General features: G+C 38.9%; 1 protein-coding gene across 7 annotated transcripts in view; it reads right to left on the bottom strand.

Annotated features, from left to right (window-relative positions):
* rab3gap1 (RAB3 GTPase activating protein subunit 1) overlaps nucleotides 1-14,155 on the bottom strand; it is a 64,663-nt gene that overhangs the window by 48,290 nt on the left and 2,218 nt on the right. For all 7 annotated transcript variants that reach the window (XR_015498965.1, XR_015498964.1, NM_001077788.2 and 4 more), the window contains 6 exon segments: nucleotides 12,330-12,462; nucleotides 10,296-10,374; nucleotides 9,428-9,547; nucleotides 6,550-6,715; nucleotides 6,293-6,392; nucleotides 3,202-3,283 (listed from right to left, as the gene is read on the bottom strand). Coding sequence is in view for 5 of the 7 variants with exons in the window: in NM_001077788.2 (NP_001071256.2) it covers nucleotides 3,202-3,283; nucleotides 6,293-6,392; nucleotides 6,550-6,715; nucleotides 9,428-9,547; nucleotides 10,296-10,374; nucleotides 12,330-12,462 (680 nt within the window). In the remaining 2 variants the exon portion in view is untranslated.

Raw genomic sequence — 14,155 nt, 5'->3', positions numbered from 1 at the left:
TAATATTGACCTTCAAATAGTTTAAGAATGTAAAAGCTGCTTTTATTAAAAATAATTAAATAAGACTTTTCTAAATAAGGCAGAAGGGAAAGCGTTACAGGAAATACAGTGTAAACTCCCTCTCTCTGCTCAACTCAACTTGAAGATGTTTAAAAACAGAATCAAATCATTCACACTAATATACGCATGTCAGCCGTCTGTAAATCTGCATGCGCCGCTTTATTTACCTGGAACAAACATCTATTATTAGTGTCGCTTTCCATCCTAAATGCTAGGATTAGCCATTACTGTATAAACGACACTGATATCCACAACATCTGATGAGGAGTATAATTACTGTGTGTCGATGCCACGGCTCTGCAGCGCCGAGAAGCAGAAAACCGGCCAGAATACTGACAAACACACACTTCTAACACACGTTTCAGAGCACTGCCAACAACACATGGAGACTTCTGTTTGTGCTTTACTGACGCGAGGTTCAGTTTTCCCCAGTGCTAGTCAATGAGAAACACTGTTTTACTAGACGGGGTTTCCACAGGCTTCATCAAGCCAAATTTAAGACCTTTTGCACAAGTGTTGAATGACTTACACGAGGCTAAACACTTTTTTTAAATGGCTAAACGATTAAGAAACCTTAAAAAAACATTAGAAACAAAAGTTACTGTGAGGAAGATAATTAAGCCACAGCATTACACAGAGTTAATAAACCTTACACGTTAAAACCTGTATTGATATATATTGCTAGGGATTGATGGGTGTTGGCCTGATTGGGTATGGCTTTACATGGACAGCAAAATTAGGACCTGTTAACATTATTGTGGACCTACATCACAATACTCCAGTGGATTTTTAGGGGACCCTGCAGATACCCTGCTAGATAATTATGAGCTGGCATGAAATAATATTACATAACATATAATAATACTTTACTCATTAACAGATAATTATAAAACCCAGAAGAGGCAGTTCACCTGAAAACAATGGCATTTACTCACTATTTACTGTCAATAAGACATTAGCTGCATATAAATGACCAGAGAATCCTCTTGTGAATGCCACATGAACAGAGAAATAAGCACTGCAGAAAGACTCCTTTCCAGAATGAGTTAAAGCGTCTCGTTATTCATCAGAGAGGCTGGTTTGAGAGTTTTTAGTGTAAATAATGTGTGTGTGTGTGTGTGCGCTGTGGAGGTGAGGAGTATGAGCACAGCGCCACCTACTGGACGACAGACTCACTGTTTATAGAAGAATCCAAACTCCAAACACAAACTGTTCAGAAACGGCTCATTTAAAGCTAAGATAAATCCTCATTTCAGTTCTGTACTGTAACTACTGCAACTGCAATCACAATAACAAATACACATTGCTTTATTAAAGATCATATAGTGGGAATGTGCTAAACACTAAGCGGGATCATAAGGTACAGTTTTTATTCTTTAGGTTATAAATAAAACACTCATAATGTGCTTAAAGGGTGTCAGAAACTGCAATAATGTATATTACATAATAATAATCATCTACTGAACACAAATTAATACACAGTTGAAGTCAGAATTATTCGCCCCTTTGAATATTTTTTCTGTTTTAAATATTTTCCTAAATGATGTTGAACAGGTTGAGGAAATGTTCACTATATGTGTGATAATATTTTATCTTCTGGAGAAAGTCTTATTTGTTTTATTTCGGCTAAAATAAAAGCAGTTTTTAATTTTTTAAACACTATTTTAAGCTCAATATTATTAACCTCTTTAAGCTATATTTGTTTTCGAGAGTCAGAACAGAACAAACAATCATTATACAATAACTTGCCTAATTACCCTAACCTGCCTAGTTACCCTAATTACCCTAGTGAAGCCTTTACATGTCACTTTAATCTGAACACTAGTGTCTTGAAGAATATCTAGACTAATATTATTTACTGTCATCATGACAAAGAGAAAATAAATCAGTTGTTTGAAATTAATAAAACTATTATGATTAGAAATGTTGAAAATAATACATATTTAATTAATAAAATGTTAATGAATTATTTATTAATGATATGAATATAAATAATAATTATATAGGGGGGCAAGTAATTCTGACTTCACCTGTATGTTGAAGAAATGCTGGAAAAATCTCCCCTCTTACGGAAGTCAGTGGGTGCCAGCAACCAGCATTCTTCAAGTTATCTTCTTTTGTGTTTAACAGAAGAAAGAAACTCAAAGGTCTAAAATCATGAGGGAATAAACGAGCAAACTCTCAATTTTCATTTTAAAATTTACAAAATGACTCACTATTTACTCGTCTCATTTGGTTTAATCCATTATGAGTTTCTTTCTTCTTTTAAACACAAATAGAGATAATTTGAAGAATGCTGAAAACCAGTAACCATTGACTTCTATAGTAAGAAAAACAAATACTATGGAAGTCAATGGTTACAGGTTTTCCAGCATTCTTCAAAATATCTCCATTTGTGTTTAGAAGAAGAAAGAAACTCATAAATGCTTGAAGTAACAGGCGAGTAACTGATGAGGGAAGATTCAGTTTAGGGTGAACTGTGCCTTTATATAACATCATTCCATATTAAATTAATATAAAAGTCCATTTTATAAGACGTTACCTTAAATTCCAGACGTCAAATAAATAACCACTCTTCTATAGTATAGACAGCATGACTGTGAGTGAGCTGAGACGCATCACTTTAATACAAATTTAACCATTAACACTAATTATGATAACTATGACACTACTAGCATGTACAAAATCATTATATCGCTAAAGGATCAGCTCATCCTAAAATTAAAACAGACTCGCTATTCACTCTCCCTCGAGTGGATCCAAAACTCAAACCATGAGACTCTTTATTCTGCTGAACACAACATCATATATTCTGAGGAATGCTGAAAACCGGTAACCATTGACTTCCATAGTAGGAAAAACAAATACTGTAGAAGTCAATGGTTACCGGTTTCCAACATTAATCAAAATATCTTCTTATTTCTTCAACAAAAGGAAGGTTTGAAAGTTAATTGTGGATATGTGATGACAGAATTGTAATTTTCGGGTGGAGCGTGTCTTTAACTGTGCTAGAACTGCTGTGCTGTTCTGTGTGTGTGTGTGTGTGTGTGCTGCGCTGTTGATCCAGATTATAATCCGCTTCCTCAGACTGTGTGTGGATTAAACATTCATTAACGGCGTGACCTTTGAGCAGAAACGCACCTGATGGGATCTTCACACGCTCCGAAAGGAAGTTTGCCAAACTCCACACCGCCCACCTCTCCGGCGAGAAGAGCATCAAAGTCTGAACACACACACACACACACACACAGTTTCATATTAACTTTGACTTTCATTTTAGCTTCTGATCAAAGTAATATAGAGCACTGAAATTAATCAAGTGTGGATATAGGGGGAATATGATCATCTGCCTGTGTAAACATCTCCTGCTCCGCTTAATACAGAGGTAAACACACACACACACAGCGCTGAGCGAACGCAATATTGACTGAGATGTTGAGCTCATGTGACTCCATGGCAACAGTCTGAGCTTCTGCAGAGAATCCAATAAAAGCGGCAGAAATACAGAAATAAACCGACTTATCCCTAATCAAACTCCACAGCTGAGTGCAGAAATATACATACTGAGCTGAGCATGAGTGAGTTTCACAGATCTCTGTTACAGTAATATTCTCTACAGGATGCTTTACAGTAATACACAGCGGCCACTTTATTAGGTACACCTGTCCGGCTGCTGGTTAACGCAGATTTGTAATCAGCCAATCACATGGCAGCAGCTCAATGCATTTAGATATGTAGACATGCTCAAGAGGATCTGCTGCAGGTCAGAGCGAGCATCAGAATGGGGAAGAAAGGGGATTTAAGAGACTTTGAACGTGGCATGGTTGTTGCTGCCAGACGGGCTGCTCTGAGTATTTCAGAAACTGCTGATCTACTGGGATTTTCACGCACAACCATCTCTTGGGTTTACAGAGAATGCTCCGACACAGAGGAAATATCCAGTGAGCGGCAGTTCTGTGGGCGCAAATGCCTTGTTGATGAGGTCAGAGGAGAATGGCCAGACTGGTTCCAGCTGATAGAAAGGCAACAGTAACTCAAATAAGCACTCGTTACAACCGAGCTCTGCAGAAGAGCATCTCTGAACACACAACACGTCCAACCTTGAGGCGGATGGGCTACAGCAACAGAAGAGCACACCGGGTGCCGCTCCTGTCAGCTAAGAACAGAAAACTGAGGCTACAATTCACACAGACTCACCAAAACTGGACAATAGAAGATTGGAGAAACGTTGCTGCTCTGATGAGTCTCCATTTCTGCTGACACATTCGGATGCTCGGCTCACAATTTGGCCTCAACAACATGAAAGCATGGATCATCCTGCCTTGTATCAGCGGTTCAGGCTGGTGGTGGTGGTGTAATGGTGTGGGGGAGATTTTCTTTGGGTCCATTAGTACCAATTGAGCATCAACGCCACAGCCTACCTGAGTATTGCTGCTGACCATGTCCATCCCTTTATGAGCACAGTGTCTCCATCTTCTGATGGCTACTTCCAGCAGGATAACGCAGCATGTCATAAAGCTCAATCATCTCAGACTGGTTTCTTGAACATGACGATGAGTTCACTGTGCTCAAATGGCCTCCACAGTCACCAGAGCTCAATCCAATAGAGCAGCTTTGGGATGTGGTGGAACGGGAGATTGGCATCATGGATGTGCAGCCGACAAATCTGCAGCAACTGTGTGATGCTATCATGACAATATGGAGCAAAATCTCTGAGGAATATTTCCAGCAGCTTGCTGAATCTCTGCCATGAAGGATTAAGGCAGATCTGAAGGTGAAAGGGGTCCGACCTGGTTCTAGTAAGGTGTACCTAATAAAGTGGCCGGTGAGTGTATATCTGTGCAGATACGTTAGTCAGTACCACAGACTAATCTGACAAAAACACTGAAGATCACAGTACAAACATCACCAAACACATTTATTAATATGATGGGAAAAATATTAAATACAATTTTAATAAACGGGGGGGGGGAAAATCAAGGGAAAAAAAGATCTGCATATTTGAAGATGCAATTGTCTGATCTTTCTTTCACTTATGTTAATGGATATAAATAGGGCCAGACAGAATCTGCTGACATTTTTTGCCATTTCTGCAGAGGATTTTGTCAAAAAAAATCTGCATATTTATGGGGAATGTTTTTAGGAGTATCATAAATAAAAATAAATGTATAAAATAACAAATCATACCTTTTTAACTTTTATTTAATGCTTAAAATCCAATTAGATCTCCTTATTTGGTAAACAAATCAAGTCTCTCATATAATATCTCTACTAGAAGACAGAAAATAAAAACTGCATTGTAAATTAATCATAAGAATATTTTAATATTATTAATATTATATCACAATAAAATTAGTGAAATGAATTTAAAAACTGAGTAAATATAAATTTACACAAGTAAACGCATAGACTGAATGATGGGTTAAAAATCTGCGGAGTTCTGTGCGCGCAGATTCTGTGTGGGCCTAGATATAACTGATGAATAAAACTCTTGAGTTAACTGCACCAAACACATTGTCTATAATCACTGAGACATGGATAGAAATATACATAATTCTAAAGGGGGTGTGCTCATTTATGTGTATGAGACGAGAATATTGCAGATATTATTATAATTGCACTGTTTAACCATAACTACTGTTGCACTGTACGAAATGCTGTCCTGACTCAGAGTTTGACTGGTTTCTAGTCCAAACATCCAAACTTTCCTAAATCAAGAAGCAGAATGTTTTTTATTATAAAAAAGAAATAAATTATAGTCTTGATTTCAGCAAAAATGAGTCAAAATTAAGAGATTTTTTCTTAAAACAAGCAAAATAATCTGAAAATGGGCAAAATGATCTAATAATGGCTGTGAAATAGCATTAATCCACTTCCCCTGTTCCCCGATTATATAAATCAACATTTATTATTAAGCTGCTTCGCTGTAAAACTATTAGTCTATTTCTAACTGTCCTGACTGTGTTTCTGTGGTTTTCCTCGTTTGTGTCGGTGTTCATCATTCAGTTTAATTAGACTCAAATAACAGCAAACACAAGAGCTTTCTGCCACGACCCCAACACTAAGAATAATAAACATCCTAGTGGGAGAGAGACTAAACATCCATCTACATCATAATCAGTCACGTCAGATGATCAGCCAGAGCCACATGAGCCAACACGAGACTGCAGTGTGTGTGTGTGTGTGTGTGTGTGTGTGTGTGTGTGTGTGTGTGTGTGGGTCAGACACACACCTGGCGGCTGCTGAGGCCACGAGCACTGCTGCCAGTCCTGCAGAACATACGTAAAGCGGATGGAGATGTTGATGGGGGGCAGCGGAGTCAGCGGACAGCCCTGATATACACACACACACACACACACACACACACACACAATATAACAATAAAATAATATTAATGAAAAACACTGAAGGAAAATGTGCAAATCTTAATCTTTAAAAATAGACCTTCTGTTACTCTTATGTGTGTGTGTGTGTGTGTGTTGCACTCACAATCTTGTTCTTGAAGATGTCCAGCAGGCCGGACAGGTGGTTGTATTGGCTCGGGACTCTGCGCAGGTGCACCATCTCGAAGTCTGAGCGGACCCCGGGCCCCTGACACTCGCCACTGAACATCTTCCTGTGCTTCTGCTGGATCTGCACGAACAGCGGCACCTGGCTGCACACACACATAAACACAAACACACACGAGCACACGCACGCACGCACGCACGCACGCACACGCACACACACGCACACGCACACACACGCACACACACACACACACACAATATTACAGGGCTGATAATCGTGTCCTCAGCTGTTTGTAATCTTGTCGTACTGCACCAGATGTTTGTTTAAATGTTATAAACGTCTCGTACTCAACACATCTGCCACTGGCACAGGGAAAACAAGTCTTCATAGCAATGTGTGTGTGAATGTTTATGCATGCGTGTATGCATTCACACATGTAGAAATATGTGTTTAAAAGTGTTTATTCTGCTTACAAAGTTTATTTCCAGCTTTAATTTAAATGCAATTCTTATTTTAATTAATTTACAGCAAAACTACAGTATGAGCTGTTAATAATCTGTAAATGTTCCAGCAAATTAATATAAGTGTTTATTGTATTCCTGTCCTTTAAATCAGGATATTCCACAGCATTTCTCCAGTATTCAGTGTATTACAGCAGGAATCACTGTAGAATGTCAAGAGTTGATTATTTTGTACATTTAGTGGACACTATTACAGCGACTCACAACTTTAATGTGAAATAATATTCACCAAAAATGTGATTTTGTACTATCACACATGAATGACAGTGCGGTGAGCGGTGTGTGTTATTGATGATCAGCGGGTGAACAGCGCCTCCTGCTGTATAAGCAGCAGCAGTGGAGCTCTACTGAAGGAATATGAGGTTTAATAAACATATTTCACTTCCAAACCATGTATATTGGTCTTCATTCCAGCACACTCAGAGTAAAGCTCATCTGTCTGCGCCTTAAACTCATCTCACTGAGTGAAGAAGCCTTCAGAAGAGCCTGAGAGATTAATGAAGCTGTCTATCCTCTAGTGGTCACAGCAATGCTCCGCATGCCACAGTCTCTGGTCTGCTGTTGATGGGGAAACTGACAGTGTATGTGTGTGTGTGTGTGTATGTGTGTGTGTGTGTGTGTGTGTGTGTGTGTGTGTGTGTGTGTGTTGCACAGAGACGCTCATGACTGTCTGTGAATGCACCAGCGCCTTATGCAGAATCATCTTTGTTGATCTGTTTATACTCCATCCTATAACTATGCACTAATACTGGTGGAGAATTAGTGCATACTGTTGAGTGTGTGACAGAAGAGTAGACGAGCTTCAGGACGAACTGCTACCTCATTATAATAGAGTGTTTGGTTGCTTAGTTACGACACCTGTCAATCATCTCATCTTTTATCTTTGATCATCTACAATATGCAGATTCAGCAGCAGCAGGTTAATCTGACATGCAGGAGTGTTTCACACAGAGAAATCTCCTACAGCAGTTATGATATAATACACGATTACATATAATACAGCAAATGAGATTTGTGTGTGTGTGTGTGTGTGTAATCACAAGCCTGTGTTGGCCAGGGGTGCGTTTCCCAAACTACGTCGTAACTCGTGACTGAACTATCATAATACGATGCATCATTTGTGAAAAGAGTGTTGTAGTGACGAGTGTTTTCCAAAACCCAGTTTCTCTGTGGCAGATCCATTGCTTGAACCACGTTATGTAAAACACCCATAGTGATGCTCTACACGGGCTGGAGGAACTACTTCAGTAAAGCAGAACCCGTCATTTATTTGTGCAGATTATATTATTTTACACGCACACACATTAAAATAAAATCTAATATTAGTTTTGGTAAAAACATGCACTCACTCTCCATATTAACTGAAATATATGTAAACGGCACATATAGAGTCTGTGCTTCCCTTACAGATAATATTGAGAAGATTACATATTATATTCTACAACACAAAATCACTTACAAAAGCTGACACCTAACCTAATCTCATATATAAATCATATAAATAAATAAATAATGAGGCGATTTATTACAAAATAACAATGTTATATTTATTATTTATTAGGAAATTTTTAAAAAATCCTACTTTAATAATAATATTAATAAAATGAATGATGATAATTATTATTATCATTGTTATTATTATTAGTTAGGACATTGTTTATTTATTTATTTATGTTTTTAAAAAGTCTTACTTTTACAATTTGACGCATGTAAATCACTGCAGAAGTGTTCTACCCAGCAGGCCCATGTCATATACAGCACAGATACTTCATAAATAACCCACTATACATTAAAGAATTAACGTATGCTTTTGTTTTCTCAAGCTTTGGAGACGTGACATAAGTTCCTCTTGTAAATAATAGCTCACCTACAGCTTTCATCATAAGGCTGTTCAAAATGACATCAATGTGTTTGGAGTGCACTGCGAAGGGAGCACAACTGTAAACATGAAGATCGCTAAAACTGAACTGTAAAATACCTTAAAAGTAAAGTACAGCTGAGAGAGATGAGCTTACTGCTTTATTATTTAATCATTCCAACTGTAAATGTTAGGATGTTCTAAATGAATAGGGCATAGTGGGGATAAGTGGGAATAGAACACAGCCAGGAACTGTTTCTAACTACAGCTCCAGTGGTGTAGTTTCAAGTGCTCAAGTTTGCGACGCAGCTTGCAAATGTTTGTTGGAGCGACCGATTTGGGAAACGGCAAATCAACAAACTGCGTTTATAACGACGGAACTTGCAACATTAGTTGGCTAACGATGGTTTTGACAAACACACCCCAGATCAAGACACAGAGGTGTGTTGTAAGCTTGTGTTGTTTGTGTGTCTCTCACCAGCCGGTGTTGGCCAGAGCGATGGACACAGAGCTCAGCAGAAGGCTACACTTGGACTCACTGATGATGGCTTCACAGTTTGCTCCAGGAGAAATCACCACAAACTCACGCACGCCGAACCTACAACACACACACACACACACACACACACACACGCACGCACACGCACACGCACACGCACACGCACACACACACACACACGCACACACACACGCACACACGCACGCACACACACGATGTTCAGGCATACAGTAAATGCATCTACTCTTCATAGTACACACATTACACACTGCCAGTACAGCACATGCCGTGTGGCCGCTTGTCATTCAAACGCAGATTTGAGCAATATTCAGCAGATTCTGGACGATACAGCAGCACATACAGGTACTCCATGCATACAGAAAATGTGCACACTACACACAGACCACATACTGGACACTGCAGACAGAGGAGGAGGAGGGTGATAGTGGCATTTCCAACACAGCCGCAGTCACTTGCACCGTCTCTAAATGAATCAGTTGTACTGAATTAATCATTTAAGTCAGTGATTCAGTAATGCGTTCATAAACACGGTCACTTGAATTGTTTCTGAATGAATGAATGGCTCTGAATGAATCATTTGAGTCAGTGATTCAATGATCCGCTCATAAACACAGTTTCTAAAAGAATGAGCCGGTCTGAATAAATAATCCGAGTCACTCAAAAGCTTATAAAAACAGGGACCTGCGGCAGTTCTGTGTGGTTTTATTTAGCCATGATGAGTGGCCCAGACACTATCGCACAGCACTACTTTACTCTAGTGTGACGTCAGACAAGGAGATTCATGAGCAAATACATCAAACTGCATCAAGTGAAGGAATCGCCTCACCATCTGACCAGGCAGTGTGCGCGTGGAGGAAAGTCATTGTTGATGCACAGCAGGTCCTGCATGGCCAGCGGATACGCATCTGAAACACAACACACACCACTGTACAGCTGCACAACACACTGCTTCAGCAGACATCACAGTCAGACCATTCAGATCTGTCGGACATGCAGCATTCAGTCTGTATCATCAGTCATCATATCAGGGTTCTGCAGGTTTCACAAAGTCAAACTAAAGACAATTTAAGACCTTTTGAAGACCGCTATGAAGAACATTTCAGACTTATATAAAGCTTAACGCTAAGGATTTTTACTAATAGCAACGTTGGCCAATGAAAAAGATTTGAACTTGCCTGATCTAAACCATTTTAGTTTAGTTTTATCTTTACCATGTTTTAAATGTCAAAGCAAGCTAATCTAGTTAAAATATTCACTAAACTGTAATAAACTAAATTCATGCAAATAAAAGTTTCTGTAGGAAAGATAATTACACCATATTGCAGGGTATAAGCTGGAGTCCTACAGGTAACTTCAACACCTTTTCAAGACTTTTTAAAGACCTTCTCAGAATATTTTAAGACCTCGTTGCCTCTTCAAGTTCTTATCAGTATCAAACCTTTAACTTAAATAAATAAATGGAGGACAATCCTGCAACAGAGCTCAGATAAACTCCGAAGAATTAAAGCTTGACAGAAAAAAATGACGAAGTTGTTTTCAGCGACAGGCTTCAGCCACTGTTTAACTCGTCTTTCTCCCACCAGGAGTACGCAGACTTACATTCTCCCATTTCGCTAAATCACAAAACTAATGGTAAATAAATGTGCCTAAATTGAACAGTACTAAAGACAGGTTAGATGCATCAAAAAACTACAGAAAAAACAAACAAACATCTTAATGCTGATTTATACTTTGGCCTGGCACCGCATCGCGCACCTCATGAAACAGATGAGGCTTTAATACTTGACGTTTCCCATCGAGATGTTCTTTTAAATGACAGCGGGCGCTCAAAAGAAACAGACAGTAAAGTCAGACGGATAAACAGAGAAGTAGAAAGTTTCTGGAACTACGTCATTAATATCATTGAAGATTTTTTAACTAATTATTTTTTAAATGCATTATAATGATTATAAAGATCTTTATAACCATTCAAGATTTTTTAAATTAAACTTTGATGCATCACTCGCTTTTGTTTACATTTCAGAGAGTTTTACCTAATAAAGTTTAATATTATTGGCAACAGAAAATTAGCTGCTCTACAATTATGCTTTTACTATAGCAAGAATAAAAGCAATAACAGAAAAGTACACTTACTAAAAACACTGACGTTTTTATGTTTAATATTGCCCACTCAACAACTGACACATGACTGTCTGGCTAGCTTCTGTCCTCTACTTATAAGCTAAAAAGGCAATAATAGTCCAACATTCCTGACCATTATCACCAGTAATGCCTAGTAAAACAGGCCATCAATATACTGTAAACCGACAGGTTCACATATTCCACCCAGAGCGAACCTCCACAAACACAGTGGTAACATTACACTTGCCGCGCGCACCGAGTTCAGTAGCAGAAAGCTGATTGGCTATTGCATGTTGGTCTCATTTGTAGTTTATTACTGCAAATTACAATTGGACTAGTGAAATAAAGAAACTACAACACCACGAAAACCAACAACAACAACAACAAAAAACAATTTAAACGAGCATTAGATGTAGAGTAACATGGACATCTGAAAAATAAGACCCGAGCAGAAATATTAAAGACCTAGAACAGCCCATTTCAGACATTTCAAGGCTTAAAATTTAAATTTAAGACTTTTTAAGACCCCGCGGAAACCCAGATTTTTGCAATTTAAGACATTTTAGACTTTTTAGGAGCCATGTGCATGAGTTTTAGAGGCCTGTGAGTGTATAGTGGATATAAAAGAGTTCTGGCATTTAATTATTTATATAAAACCTGATAAAAGCCTGTTTATTTCAATACTTTCTTTATATTGTATTTATCTATTCTTGCAGCTGAGGTCAGAGGTCATGCGTACCTTCCTCCAGCTCATCGCGGTTGTCATTCTCCGCAGACTCCTGCTTCAGATAGTGGTGTGTGATGGAGAACTTGAAATCTGCAAAGCTGATCTCCTGGCTGCTCTCCTCCCAGGTGCCGCTGGTGTACTCGCCCTGTGGAGGAGCACACGCTAGCATTTTATTCAATTATGCAACTAAACATGAAGAAAGGGTGGGGTGTATAGTTTTAAAGAAACAGCATGTTGTTTTTATTCCAGCTCTGCCAGTGGGAGTGGCTGAACTCAAGGTCATCAAATGAACAGCCTATGAGAGGAATGGGGCGGGGCATATCAGACACTAGAGAGGATTTAAACTGAAATGAGAAACTGAAGTTTGAGATGACAACAAAAAATCTGATGCATTTAGGAGGAAGAGACAAACTGCAAACTTTTAATGTTTATATCAGGTTTATATCTTCTAAATGTGAACTTTGTGCCTGCTTTGGAGACACTATACTACAGATATCCTAAGACTAACATATTGATAATAACAACTGAAACATATTGTCATTTCACACGGAATTCATTCATAAACGTTCGAATCGCCAGAACAAAAACAAATCACAACACCAACCTCACTTATGGCCATTCCTAGAGTATGCAATCAGACGTCATGCTGTCTATGTCAATCAGACTGTGTCTACTGTAAGAATTAATAACTTACGTGCTTCATAATATACAATTTAATCTTGGCAAATCTCCTCCAAAATGACAACACAAGACTCTTTGTGTTTAACTGAGCAGGCGTTTGAGTGTTTCTGTCATGTGATTTGTGTTTGAATGGAAGAGGCGGGAGTCAGACAGTACCTCAAATTAATTTATTACAAAACCAGAGAACTTTGTTTTCAAATGTAGTTGGTTCGATTAAAGTAGAGATTTTTAGCTTTATGTGGATCTACACTGTCTGACAGGACTCTTGTGGTGGATCTCAGCTGTAAAAGTGGCAGATAATAACTCGACCTCTAGTTGATGATGTGTGAAAGTGTCAGAAGCTGGATTTCTCTGCTGGATCATCTGCTGATCTGCATGCCAATCATCACCAATACTGCAGAAGACCTAATTTAGTCAAGTTTGGCGAAGGAGACATCATGGTTTGGGGGTCATTCAGTATGGGGGTGTGTGAGAGATCTGCAACATCAACAGCCTGAGGTATCAAGACATCTGTGCTGCCCATTACATTACAAACCACAGGAGAGGGACAATTCTCCAGCAGGATAGCGCTCCTGCTCATACTTCAGCCTCCACATCAAAGATCCTGAAAGCAGAGAGTGCTCCAGGATTGGCCAGCCCAGTCACCAGACATCAACAATATTGGGAATGATGAAGGAGGAGGCGTTGAAGATGAACACAAAGACTCTTGATGAACTCTGGGATCCTGCTGAAGGCTTTCTTCTTCATTCCAGATGACTTTATTAATCAGTGATGTGAGTCATGTCAGAGATGTATGGATGCAGTCCTCCAAGCTCATGATGGAGTCAGACACAATCTTCATTCTGTCTCCACTGCAGCAGGACTTTATATTCTATACTGGACATTATTTCTGTTCAGTGATGAGACTTTAGTCTGAGCAGAGTCAGACCGCACTGTCCTCATCAAATCAGTCAACATCAAGACATGATCAGATTTATTGAGCTCAAATCAGCAAAATCTAGAGGCCTTCACCTTTCATAGAGACACTTCTGATGCCAAATCAGCAACTAGAAGAACAGTTAGTATTTGCTGCTCCCAAAACTTGGATAGGCGCCAAGACTTTTCTCAGGTAGTGTAATTCTCATGTCTGTGAAGTATTCGCTGAGAATTGATTAAAA

Source organism: Danio rerio, chromosome 9 (genome assembly GCF_052040795.2).
Source record: "Danio rerio strain M-AB ecotype USA chromosome 9, GRCz13ab, whole genome shotgun sequence".
In the NCBI taxonomy this organism is placed as follows: domain Eukaryota; kingdom Metazoa; phylum Chordata; class Actinopteri; order Cypriniformes; family Danionidae; genus Danio; species Danio rerio.
The sequence above is the reverse complement of the archived record's forward strand: the minus strand, read 5'-3'. Positions and strand labels throughout refer to the sequence as shown.